Source organism: Cololabis saira, chromosome 16 (genome assembly GCF_033807715.1).
Source record: "Cololabis saira isolate AMF1-May2022 chromosome 16, fColSai1.1, whole genome shotgun sequence".
Taxonomy (NCBI): domain Eukaryota; kingdom Metazoa; phylum Chordata; class Actinopteri; order Beloniformes; family Belonidae; genus Cololabis; species Cololabis saira.
The window spans coordinates 4929414-4943110 of NC_084602.1; the positions used below are offsets into that span (position 1 = coordinate 4929414).

Below are 13697 nucleotides of genomic sequence, written 5' to 3' on the forward strand. Positions count from 1 at the left end.
TTTATTTTTACCGCAGCAGCTTGCAGATATGAAAGCTGGTGTGATGAGCAGCTGAGAGCTACACCTGCTAAATATAGGAAAGGTGCAGTAGAAGACAAAGAGAGAGGGAGGATAAGGAGATAAATGGATGGTATGAACCGGTAATCGCTGGTTATTCTGATCACATTCCTGCAGAAGAAATCAGAGAGAGGGGAACAGAAATGTTCATTTAATTATCAGGGGTCTGCAAGCAAAAAAGGAAAAAAGTGACCTTTTGGGCCCTGCTAAAGGCTTACTAGCATAATCAAAAGAACGTAAAATCAAAATCAAAGACGTTACGTTTTTAAGTTGCTTTGGAGCTGGTAGGACCAAGTTCTCATCCGAAACAGCGTTTATTTCTCACCAATATGATCCATGAAACAGCCGTTCACAACAAATGATATCATTGATTTTATATCTGAATATTTAGTTTAGTTTAGTTTTTTATTTCATTAATTAAAAGAAAGAAAAAAAACAGTTCAATATAATTACAACAAATCTATTTCCTTGAATGAAAGGGAACAGAAAGAAGACTAAGCTTATTTTAAATCAAATTTCAATTAATGTAATAATAATAAAAAAAAAAAAAAAGACAAATTATGCAATTTAAAAAACACTTTCCAATAAACGTAATTTAATAAAAATAAAAAAAACTACAACAAAGTTATAAAATAACACAAAATAGCTGTCGTCAAACACAGTCGTATTCTTTTCTGATTCAAACGAAAAAATATGACAATGGTGCTAAAAAGAGAGAAAAAAAAGAAAACCCACCGAACCTAACAATTATGATATTTCTTCATCAAACTGGCTTTAGTTTTATTATTCTTTTAAATGTAATGTTTGATTTGCATTCTTTGGCTTCTGTATCCAGATTGTTCCATAAACTGATACCTTTTACAGAAACACAACGTTCCATTAATTTTGTCCTGAATTTTGATGTTTTAAAGATCTCTGTTCCTTTTAAGTTATACTTATTTTCTCTTTTTTTTCCTGTATATTGATTGGCAAAATTTTCTTATGAGCTTTCCACATCATTTGCAGAATTCTGTGGTCCACTAATTCAAGAAATTTCAACAATTTTTACTGAAGGAATAATGGATTTGAAGGATGACTATATTGTTTTCTACTAATTATTCTTATGGCTTTTTTTAAATTTTTTTATGACCCGATAGTGTCACGTTTAAACTCTCCGTTGCTACGAACAGTCAGGCTCTCAGCAAGTGTGGTTTTGGTGCATTTCCTCTTGCGGATCACGGCCGTGCTCGTGTTTGCTACTGCTGCTTCTGGCAGCGTGCTCGCACATGCCGCCGCGGCTCAGGAGTTAGTGCATGTCGTCCTCTGATCGGACATTCAGCGGCTCCTCCGGCTCGCAGGTCGCGTCCTTCAGGGCATAATGAACCCTGCGTTGCCAGGTTGGGTTCACCCACGTGTGGCGTGACGTGTTAAGTGCTGTCAGTGATCAGTAAGACTAGACCTGTTTGACCAGGTGGATGTTTCTGTGCACACCAGGCTGCAGCTGCCACATGCATTTCAATAAAACAGCTCAGACACCAACATCTGCTCCAATCTTCTCTGATAACTGCGTTAACTGAAAATAAGGCTGCCTCAAAACGTCTTCTATATTAAATACAGCAGGGTAGCAGCTCGGTGGTGGAAGACGAGGTCCAACAGCAGGAGAGACAATGTTCTGAGCAGGGCCTGGGATCCATTCAAATGTCAAGATTTGATTTGATTCGATTCTGATTCTTAAGATTCAGAATCGATTATCAAGATTTGATTCGGTCCGATTCCGATATTGATTTGGGTTAGTGTTATTAAAACTGTTTGAGCTGTTGCATGAATTATATGACTGTGTAGTTATGCAACATATTAATACTAGTATTATATTGAGATTCAACAGCAAGTATTGCAGCTACAGATTCAGGGCAGCAAACAGAGGACAAATGAAATCGCTTTTAGTTTTTCTACATTGCATTTTTATTTTGTTCATTTTCGAGTTTTTTTGGTTTTTCATTTTTGAGAATTTGGTTTTTAGCATTTTAAGCAACTGTAACCCCAAGACAGTATATAAAGTGAACTATAGACAATTTATGCAATTATAACTGAAAACTTTAATGTTTTCATACCTTTAAACATATTTAAAGGCAAAAACATGGCACCAGTTATTCTCGTGTCCAACAAAACATTCCTTTTTTGGGCATAAACGAAAAAAATAAATAAATAAATACATTTTTTTTTTTTAATCGATCTTTAGACATATGAATCGATTTTTAGGAATTAATATGAGAATCGATTTAGAATCGGAAAATCGATTTTTTCAACACAGGCCTAGTTCTGAGCCCAGTTGGATCAAATGTTTGACTTCCTGTTAGTGGAAACCTTTACCATTCAAGTCTTAGTGATCGTCATGATAGAACACTCACCGATATTAGGGTGATTCAAGATCTTCATTATTCTGACTTCCCTGAAGAGCTGAAAAAGACGAGAAGAAATAAGGATGTTAGATTTAACAGTTAAAACGTGGGCACTGATACTTTAGCTAAAAGGAATAGACAAAACAAGGGCGGGAAAACACGTCATTAAATCATCAGTCTCTCAGCAGCCCAGAAGAAAAGAATAAAAGACCTTCCCCATGAAATATCACTCAAACTTTAAACACTTAATACAGTTAGTTTTTGTGTATAGCCATAGGAACACACCAAACCAGAATTAAAAGAAGTGCATGTTCAGACATCTTAATTAAAAACTCCATAATGCATCTCATGTCTGGAAAAAAGATCTTTCAAGGAGATGTGATCATTTAGAAATCACCGTGAACACAACAGCATCACGACAACATGAGTCTCGTCATGAAAGAAGACGTAAATTCAAACAACAAATCTCCTCACGCTCATGTTAAACTGCTAGTTCCTGGTGGGCAGAACAGCGCACGTGTGACGCCACAAACCCTTTGGATTTGTGCTGCACGAGGCCCAAACAGCAGCGGAGCCTTCTATTATTGATCAGCTGCTAACTACACTCCCCACCCTCCCAGGAAAACAGAAAAAGGCATCAATCTTTCATACGCTGCAAAAAGCCGGCGTGCAGTAGATGCTGTATGTTCACTGATCAAAGAAGACCAGTGGTGCAGAAGAAGAAAAGAAATTAAATAACAAAACACAGACTGAAATGCCTTCAACCAAATGAGTACCAAGTTTACGCGGCAGGAAATGGAGTTTAGAGCATTACTTTTAAATCACATAGCGGAACAAACCCTACGGAAGAGTATTACAGAAAATAAAAATAATATTTTAGAAGAGGAAGATTTTTTTTTCATTATGCACTTTGAGAAAAAAGCCGAAATGTCAAGAAAAAAGTCGAAATATCGAAAAGCCAAAATTTCGACTTTATTCTTGAAATTGTATTTCAACATTAATCTCCACATTTCAACTTTTCAACAAGTGCATGATAAAAAAAAAATCTTCCTCTCAAATATTTTTTTCTCCTGCAAGGCCCTAATACTCTTCTGTAACCATGTCATAACAAAAATCTTTATTTTTTCAAGACCTGAAGAAACTGTTTCAAGTTTTAAAAAAAACAACAAAAAAATTATTTTGCTCAAACTCAATGGTTTATTGTTTATAATCAAGTAAAAGAACCAAAGCAACGGTGACTAACCTCAACAGCCACCCATAAATACTCCTTAAATACTCAGAGTATTCAACACAACAGTGATGAAACCCACCGTTTACATTACTGTCAACACAGTGGAAGGAAAACCAGTGATGCACTCGCAGAGGCTTATTATACCAAAATGACTAAAACTCTGCTGATAATGTCACTTTGCTCTGATAATGGACTGCTGCTTATTTGTGGATTTGTGTGGTTTACGTTGAGGCTTAATCTGCTCCCTGAGCGGGGTGTGAAGGGCATAGCAGCAGCTACCGGGGAGTCTGAGTGACAGCAGGAATTGAACTACCTCCCGCCCGAACCCTGCACGGCTGGAGTCGCCTCAGTGGCAAACGGATGGCCACAGACAGCGGGGGCCATTTTTTAAATTCAGTAATGGCACTTTTACACCAGTACCTACTCGGCTCTACTCATCTCAACTCGGCCTGGTTTCTTTTCCACAACAATCCAGGATCTGGATCAGAAGTAGGAGGTTGGAGTGAAGCTGCTGTGACGTATTTGATTGTGTATCTAAATGAAGAAGACAACAACACTAAAGATGTAGAACCTGGAGGAGATGATAGATGTGCTGCTGGGTCTGTGGCTTGTGTTGGATATCAAGTTAAAAAATGAGAGTGAGAGAAGTTTCAAGCGGCGGCGCTTTAAAAATTTTTTGTTAGTTTGTCTCTGTGCTGCTGAAAAGTCAGCTGGAGCCGTGATCAGCTATGAAGAGACAGAGTTCCTGGTAGATCTGGTCGTTCCTTATCTCCGTCTAGATCCCTTTTTAATTCTCTCCTCAGCACCAGGTTTATGAACATCTGACCCTCAGAGTTGGATCATGGAACAGACTTTTGTCTGTTGAATAAAATGAACCAGAATCCGTCAGAGTCTCTTTCTCTGATTTCCTCCTCCTGACTCAGACGTCTGACTCCAACCCCCCGACCAATCGGTGGTCTGTAGTGTGATGATGTCAGATACAGCAGACTCAGCTACTTAGAACCTCGGCAGAATAGATACAGAAAAGTATCTACTCAGCACGTTAGACCCCTGGTGGAAAAGAACCAAACCGAGGAGAGTCGGGCTGAGTAGGTACTAGTGGAAAAGCGCCATAACTATGTACGCCAGGCTGCCTGAAACGTTCATGTTAATGTGCAGAAATAATCTGACCGCTAACTGAAATGTTGAAATGAAGTATGTTAATTAAGTGTAAAACTAAAGTTCCAGCTGACTTAAAGAAAGGAGACAAAGAAGCCCCAAATCATCTAGTGAATTACATCCTACTATGAAATCCAACTTTTCAGTCGCACTCATTGTTTTCAGGCCAGAAGGTTCACGTTCCGCTGCAGCAGCACAACATGGACCCTGCCATCAAGACAAAACACCGATAACATGGTACCCATGAAGCATTATACTCAAAGTGGCTTCTTCAGAAACAAAAACAGGAATAGACTGTGATTCAAGTCCAGGCTGCAATCGGATCTGTAAAACAGAGGAATAGAGGGAATGTGCATGATGTCACAGATGAGACTTCACAGCGGGTTACACTCACTGAGTGTCAGAAAGACTGAGTGGCAGCGTAAACTTTCAGTTTGAGCAACGGGAATACATCTAAAATGGGAAAGAGCTGTTGTGGGATCGACTGAGTTATCGTTTTACAGACTGCCGAAAAAGAAGATTAAGAGAGACAAATGGATCGCTGCAATTCACAGAAACAACTGGATTCCAGGGACCGAAAAGTGGATTTGTGGTTCCCATTTTGTATCAGGTAATGTTGGATTTTTGGGTAGCCAACGTTAAACGGTCAAATCATAAATTTCGGTGTCCTCATCACTTTAATTTCTACAACAAATCCTGCCTTGAAGTCGGACCAAACGTCAAGACTTTTGTTTGCCTTCAAGCTTTGCTTCGTGTATTTCCCCGGCGTAGAAATAAAGTACATATAAATATCAGGAAACTGGATTTGTGGCCAAATATTAATGTCCATGGACCACTGGTTCTTGGTAACTGTACGGGTCACTGTCAACTGCCTTTAATTTAAGCCGATAATCAGCTGTTATCCCGTCTTCTCCACTAGTTGCAGCTGTTTTAGATGATGTTTTACCACTCAGTGTGAGTAAGGGGGCTGGTCCAGTGGGGAAGTGACGTCAATGCAGACCCTCTATTATGGGGGTTTTTAACCGACACATCCTAAAGATCTGTGCCAGTTCAACATGACTCCTGAAGGGGTTGCTGCCTTAAAGGAGGAATCAGCATCGTCTGCTCGTGAAGAATTTATGCCTGTATTTCATGGTAGCGTGCAGTAATAATGTACTTCAGGAGGTAATGGGAATAAATAGTCTGTGCAAGGCTGTGAGGAGAGGCCCGTCCTGCAGAGGGGTGGGGGAGCCCGGCTCCCCCCCCCTAACTGCTGTGAGCAGAGCTGGCAGCATGTTGACACATGGATGAAACAGGAAGATCTGCATGTTTCACCAAAGCATAGCATTAACACTTCATTTAGATCTCAGGAAACTGCACCAACAAAATGAGCTGAATCCCTCTCCTTTGCGGTGGTGAAGCCTTCGGGGACCACGTGGAAGCCACACCGACAGAGTCAACCCTGACGTCTGCTGCCAACGAGGAGGTGGACAAGATCTATGGGGCCAGTTGCCTTCTCACTGTCATTACACCGACTCCTCTCTGCCCATCATTACGCTGAAAATACTCTCTCCAGCTCTCAGAAAGTACAGGGGAATAAATCTGGGCTGCTTTTCAGTGACAGTGGAAACTCCTCGCTGCCGCGCAGAAACAACCCCTCGTTTCTGGTTCCGACGGAAGAAGCTGCTCCGAACTAATCCGGCCAACAATCCCTTCACGTAGAAAACCGTCCGACATGAAAACCCTCACATCCCACAGCAAATACAATTAATGGTTAAAACATGCAGGGGGGGGTTGGCACAAACCTGCCAGCGTTCCCGTCACAATGCTTCAAATGATGCACAGCTGTCCTGATTACGCAATGCATCTTGTGATGAGACGCGGCGCCTTCGGGCCAAAGCACACGAGACTGAAATCACACCTACAGCTTTGGAGAGTTCAAAATCTTTTAACAGCTTCCTGTCGAGAATAAAACCGCATCCATCACAAGTGAGGCTTTATTAACACTCTGGAGCGGCCGTTAGATAATATATTTCTGTTTTATTTATATTCATCCACCCATCGAGCTTTGACATGAGTCACATCCGCTGTAATGGCACTTTTCCACCAGTACCTACTCAGTCCGACTCGCCTCGTCCCGGCTCCACCCACTTTGTCCTCGTTTGTTTTTCCACAGCCAGGTGAGAAGTGGGCAGGTTGGGGTGAAGCGGCTGTGACGTACTCGATTGCGCAACACCTTTGTTCGTGTCGGTGCAGATGAGAAATCAGCTGGAGCCGCGAGCGACTGAGAGTAAAACAGGGGCCTGGTAGATCTGATCGTTCCTTATCGCCCGTCTACATCCCTTTTTAATTCTCTCCTCAGCACCAGGTTTATGAACATCTGACCCTCAGAGTTGGATCATGAAACAGACTTTTGCTGCCGTTGCCTGTTGAATAAAATGAACAAGAATCCGTCAGTCTCTTTCTCTGATTTCCTCCTCCTGACTCAGACGTCTGACTCCAACCCCCCGACCAATCGGTGGCCCACCAAACAGACGTTTGCGCTGTATAATAAAATCGCCGCAAGTCGCTCTCGCGCTGACTCCCGCTTCCTGATTCAAACGTCTGACGGCCCCCCGACCAATCAGTGGCGTGGAGGGTGGTGACGTCAGAAATAGTCCCGGCTCAGCCCGGTTAGAACCTTGGCAGAATGGTTACAGAAAAAGTATCTACTTGGAGCGGCTCCACCCACCTCGGCCCGTAGTGGAAAAGTGCAAGACGGGGGCGTGGGGGGTAGAAGCGAGCTGAGTAGGTACTAGTGGAAAAGGGCCATAAGAGTCGGCAATATCTGACATCATCACACTACAGGCTAGGGCTGTGCGATAATCGATTTTAAATCTAAATCGGATTTATTAATCAAAATCGATGTTAAAAAAGGAAAATCGGAAAATCGATTTTCCTTTTTTACAGCTGGCTGCATTACAGACAGAGCTCGTCTAGTCATCTTTGTTTGGTCAAGAAAATTGTAAATGTTGTCACTTTACTAAACTCAAGTAGGATTTACAGGATCTTTCAATTGCACTTCATTCCCAATAGGTACATTTGTTTGCTATTTTTCTTTAAAAATAAAGATAAAATATTTGAAACAATTTATTCCATTGTCTTTTGTAGTTTTACCAAAAAAAAAAATCGGGTTTTCAGAGAAAAAAATCAGGATTTTTTTTTTGTCCAAAATCGCCCAGCCCTACTACAGGCCACCGATTGGTCAGAGGGTTGGAGTCAGACGTCTGAGTCAGGATGTGACATCAGCAAAAGAGCGACTCTGACGGATTCTTGTTCATTTTATTCAACAGGCAATGGCAGCAAAAGTCTGTTTCTGATCCAACTCTGAGGGTCAGATGTTCATAAACCTGGTGCTGAGGAGAGAATTAAAAAGGGATCTAGACGGAGATAAGGAACGACCAGGGGCCTGTACTACGAAGCAAGTTCAACATATCCAGGATATCTTTTCCTTATCCAGATTCACTAAGCGGGACAATTGCAATCACGCTAAGCGGTCACACGACGGCGGTTATCAACTCGGTATATCAACCCAGGTTTCTCCAATCTGGATATGAGCGCGTGCACATAAAAGGGGCGGTGTTTTCAGCGCATGACCAATCGCAAGCATGGAGAAGTCCGCTGTCAGAGCCGCTTATTTCAGTAGCGAAGAGCAAACAATAATTTTACGGAAATATGATGAGTATAGGCATATAATACAGGCAAAAAGCAACACAGTTGCAGCTGCAAAATGCAGGAAAGACAGCTGGCAAAAGATCGCTGACTGTATAAATGCGTAAATTCATAGGGATATAAACATATATTTGAATATTCTGGGAATCTTAATCTTAAACTGTAAACCATGATCAGCAATATTAAAATAATAAAAGGCTTGCAATATTTCAGTTGATTTGTAATGAATCCAGAATGTATGACATTTTTTTTGTTTTTGTGTTTGCATTACAGAAAATCACAATATTCTAATTTTCTGAGACAGTCTGTATATATTGGTTCTATAACTATTGTTGTTGACCGATAACTTGTGCTGATGCTGTACCAAAGAATTGGGTTTTTTTATTTATTTTATTTAATTTTTTATTTTTTCAGGAGGGGGGTATTTAGTATTTTAAAGTGACTTCTCAGAATGTTCGAGGGACGAAATTGAAAATCCCTTTTTTGCTATCCCCTTACAAATGCATCTTCTTTTTCATTTCTTCTTGATTTATTTATTTAATTGGTATTAGTTTTGGATTGACTGTATATCGGATTTTGGGTGATGATTTGTTTTATTTATTCATTGATTGATTTATTTTTTATTTTCTCCTCCACCTCTTTTTTCTTTTTTTCCTTTTTTTTTGGATCGTTCATACAGGTACTCATCAGGGAAAGCAAAGGGGTTTTGGTGGTCCCTGAATACGCGTTCTCTTCGGAGGGATCCTCTCACGATCCGCGCACCAAGCTCCACTGGATTCTCTTCGAAAGGGCATGTCATTTTCCAAGAGAGCTGATTGGTCAGTGGGCGGTGCTTTTATACCCGGCGATCTGTATCTCGAACATAACCTGCTCCGGAGCAGGTTAGCTGTTCAGCATAAGTTACCATGGCGATGTGCCCCGCTAAGAAGTGAACCACCGTCGTAGTCCTGAAAACCCAGGGTTAAACCTGAAGTTACCTCGCTAACCCCAAATCCCGCTTCGTAGTACAGGCCCCAGATCTACCAGGAGCTCTGTCTCTTCATAGCTGCTCACGGCTCCAGCTAGAAACTTCTCTCACTCTCATTTTTTAACTTGATATCAAACAAGCCACAGACCCAGCAGCACATCTATCATCTCCTCCAGGTTCTACATCTTTAGTGTTGTTGTCTTCTTCCTTTAGATCACACAATCAAATACGTCACAGCAGCTTCTCTCCAACCTCCTACTTCTGCTCCAGGTGCTGAATTGTTACGGAAAAGAAACTTGGCCGAGTTGAGATGAGTAGGTGCTAGTGGGAAAGTGCCATTACTTTTCCACAGTCCAGCACTGAAGCCTTCTGCACAGCTGACGATACAACAACAACAACAACAATAACAAAGCTACAGCCTCCATCACAGACGGAGGTTCAGGCTTCTGTTTACATTTAATCACAAATTCCAACAGTTGCACCTCTCCTTAACCTTTTACCTCAGTGACAACAGATCTGCAGTGTCACCTCAGCTCTGCTGCGGCAGAGAGCTGAAAGTTAACAATTAACACTTAAATTAATTAATGACATCCTCCTTATGGTTTCCAAGGAGTCGATTTAAACGTTTTACCAAGTTTGTCTGTTTTTTCTTATCATCCAACAAGAGAGACCACATTATTCAGCGTAGTGTGTCCGGTTACAAGCACGGGCTATGATAACTGGATAAGTTTATAGTTCCACTTGAAAAAGAGGAAAACAGTCCATTAGTTGAGGATGTTTTTCAAAGCAGTCTCCTGGTGAGTTCTGATCAATCACTGATCAATGGCCAGCGGGACACGGAGGTGCCTCCCTAATAACGTGCACCCTGCTCTGCTGCACACGAGGACACAGGGAGAGAGAGCGGGGGCTGACAGTGGGCTCAAGGGGGGGGCGTCAGCATCCTCCGGTCCCCCGCTGGCTCCAGCAGAACCAGACCAGGGGCCGGATTCACAAAACATTCTTAAGAAAAAATATATTCTTAAGTGTCATTTTTTTTCTCATTTTTTTCTTGTCTTAAGAAGAAAAAAGAGAAGAAGACATATTCTCCAAAAATGTTCTTAAGTATTTTCTCAACTTTCTTCTTAAGTTTATTCTTAAGAAAAAATTTAAGAATAAATGGTATTCTTGAAATAAAAGTTCTCAAATTTGTTCTTGACTTTTTTCTTAACTTTAAGACAACCTTGACCTGTCTTAAAATTTCTTCTGTGAAAAGGTAAAACTCTGATATCACCTTTTTCAACACATTTGCACAAACAAAGACCTGCAATATTGTGGAGCAATGCATCGGTGTAGTGAAGTCTCGCTTCAGGTGCATGACTGAATATAATGAAATGAATAATAATAATAATAATAATATAAATATAATATAATTCTGGGATACTTGGCTGCTCCTGCTGTGTGAACGGTCTGCTGGAGCGGCTACTGAATCCTTCATTTAGTATGCAGTATACAGTACATACTGATGCAGTATGTAGCATGTAGTACTTAGTATGTGATTTCGGATACAGCCATATTTTAAGAAGTTCTTAAATAGGAAAAATATGAAATTCGTAAGAAATGACAGTTCTTAAGACGGTTCTTAAGATAAAATTGAGGAATTGCACTTAAGAACTTTCTTATGAACTTCTTAATTTTAGATCTTAAGACATTTCTTAAGATCGTTCTGAAGAACATATTGGTGAATCCAGCCCCTGGTCCAGGGAAGCTGGGACAGACATGTGAGCTTGACGGGTTTTCCAAAGGGTTCAGCTCAGGAGGAATCACGGCATCACCGGCTCCTTCCACCAGCGTCCCTAAACCAGGATCATCCGTGGACCCGGATCATCCGTGGACCCACAGCGTCCCCGGATCATCCCTGGACCCGCAGCGTCCCCGGATCATCCCTGGACCCGCAGCGTCCCCGGATCATCCCCGGATCCGCAGCGTCCCTGCAAAACCTCATCCAGCATCCAAACCATCAAACCCCAGATCAAGAAACTCTGACGTCAGCGCATTAATGTCAGCGAACAAACTTAAACTGATTAAAATAAAGAAATAAAAGAAAGAAAGGCAGCCTGGCTCTGAGCCCAGGACTGTTCTGATTGAAGAAAACATATTGCATAAGTTTCTAATAATAATGGACAACACTGTCTACACATGCGCTACATGAACAATGAGACCCTCATTAGGTAATAAATGCAGACATCAATAGCAGTATTTATTTATTCACCCTATCTGATCATTTCTGCTCCCAGATCCAAGTGTGACAATGACCGACAGGATGGTGTATAAGAGTATAAAAGTAACCATCTGGCGTCAATGTCATTTATTAATCCCCATATTCATTATTTCTACCACAACAACATGATTTCATGTGAATGTGATGGGTTAGCTGTTTGGTCAGGAACCAGATGAGCGGGTCAGCGCCGCTGACCCGTGTAAAGAGAACATCTTCATCCGGCTGTCAGCTACCAGGATGACTTGGCTTAACGGCTGGAGGGGGGGGAGCCGTTAGTCCAGCCTACCGCCAACCAACACCTCTGAAGCACACAAATACCTCACAGCCTATTTACTTAATCCCACACAAGAACAACCCTGTCAGCGGGGGGTTGGCAGGGAACCGGTGCACAGTCTGCTTCACCTGTTCTGATTATTTTCACACGTCAAAGTCGGGGATGTTCAGGAAAACAGCCAAACTATTTGGCTGACATTAATTCTGCGCTTGCTTTTCACACGTGTAATTCACAGTGTTTCATTTTTCTGCTGGAGATCTGTTCTCGCAGCATGAAATGTAAAGGAAGGAGGTGCAGGGGGCGGGATCCGTCTCCAGAGCCCAGGAGACAAGACACGATGCGAAAACTGTGCTGCGTTTCCTGCACTGGATGAGGAGAATGAAGAATAATGGCGCTTTTCCACCAGTACCTACTCAGCCCGACTCCACTCGCCTTGGTTCTTTCCCACTAGAGGTCTAACGTGCTGAGTAGATACTTTTCTGTATCTATTCTTGCCGAGGTTCTAAGCTGCTGAGTCGGCTGTATCTGACATCATCACACTACAGGCCACCGATTGGTCGGGGGGTTGGAGTCAGACGTCTGAGTCAGGAGGAGGAAATCAGAGAAAGAGACTCTGACGGATTCTGGTTCATTTTATTCAACCAGCAATGGCAGCAGAAGTCTGTTTCATGATCCAACTCTGAGGGTCAGATGTTCATAAACCTGGTGCTGAGGAGAGAATTAAAAAGGGATCTAGACGGAGATAAGGAACGACCAGATCTACCAGGAGCTCTGTCTCTTCATAGCTGCTCACGGCTCCAGCTGACTTTTCAGCAGCACAGAGACAAACTAACAAAAAAAAAAATGTTTTTAACTTGATATGGAACACAAGTCACAGATCCAGCAGCACATCTATCATCCCCTCCAGGTTCTACATCTTTAGTGTTGTTGTCTTCTTCGTTTAGATACACAATCAAATACGTCACAGCAGCTTCTCTCCAACCTCCTACTTCTGATCTGGGTGTTGAAAAGAAACCAGGGCAAGGTGAGTGGAGGCAAGTCGGGCTGAGTAGGTACTAGTGTAAAAGCGCCAATACACATCATCTATAATATTACGGAGAGGGGGGAAAGCAATATAGATACAAAATAACAGAGCAGCAGCTCTTATCAATGCACGTATACAATAAATGCTCCTTAAAAAGGGGACCTATTATGGCATCTAATATCTATTTTAAACAGGCCTTGAATGTCCTAAATACAAGCTTTTGATTGTTTTTGCTAAATAAATTAGAAATTCAGCCTCTGATCCATGTCTTTATCTTCCCATTCTCTAACCTCATTATCTATGCAGGATTCTGAGTGGGCGGGGCTATGATAATGAGGCTCTGTGCTGATTGGCTGCATGAATGACCTGTAGCAGGGGAGGGAACAAAGCACCGCTTGTGTTGGTTTTTACAACCAACAACAGAGCAATTCGCATGTCTAGCTCAAACAGACGCCATCACGATGCACCGCTACGGAAAAATGTTGTTGTTGTTGTTCCGGCCAGAGTTAGTTGTGGGCGTGGTTTCACGCATCTCTCCCGTTGTTACGTAACAACGGGAGCAGAATCTTATTGGCTCGTAGATCCACATCACACTGGACGGCTCATCCGGGCGGCTGTACAGACACTGCAGAATTTGGTTTCTTTCCTCCTTCTCTGAGTT

The 13697-nt window shown here is 41.9% G+C and overlaps 1 protein-coding gene across 16 annotated transcripts in view; it reads right to left on the reverse strand.

Annotated features, from left to right (window-relative positions):
• mark3a (MAP/microtubule affinity-regulating kinase 3a) overlaps positions 1 to 13697 on the reverse strand; it is an 88917-nt gene that overhangs the window by 59383 nt on the left and 15837 nt on the right. For all 16 annotated transcript variants that reach the window (XM_061742813.1, XM_061742810.1, XM_061742811.1 and 13 more), the window contains exon 4: positions 2445 to 2493. In XM_061742813.1, the coding sequence (XP_061598797.1) occupies positions 2445 to 2493 (49 nt within the window). The remainder of the gene's footprint in view (positions 1 to 2444; positions 2494 to 13697) is intronic.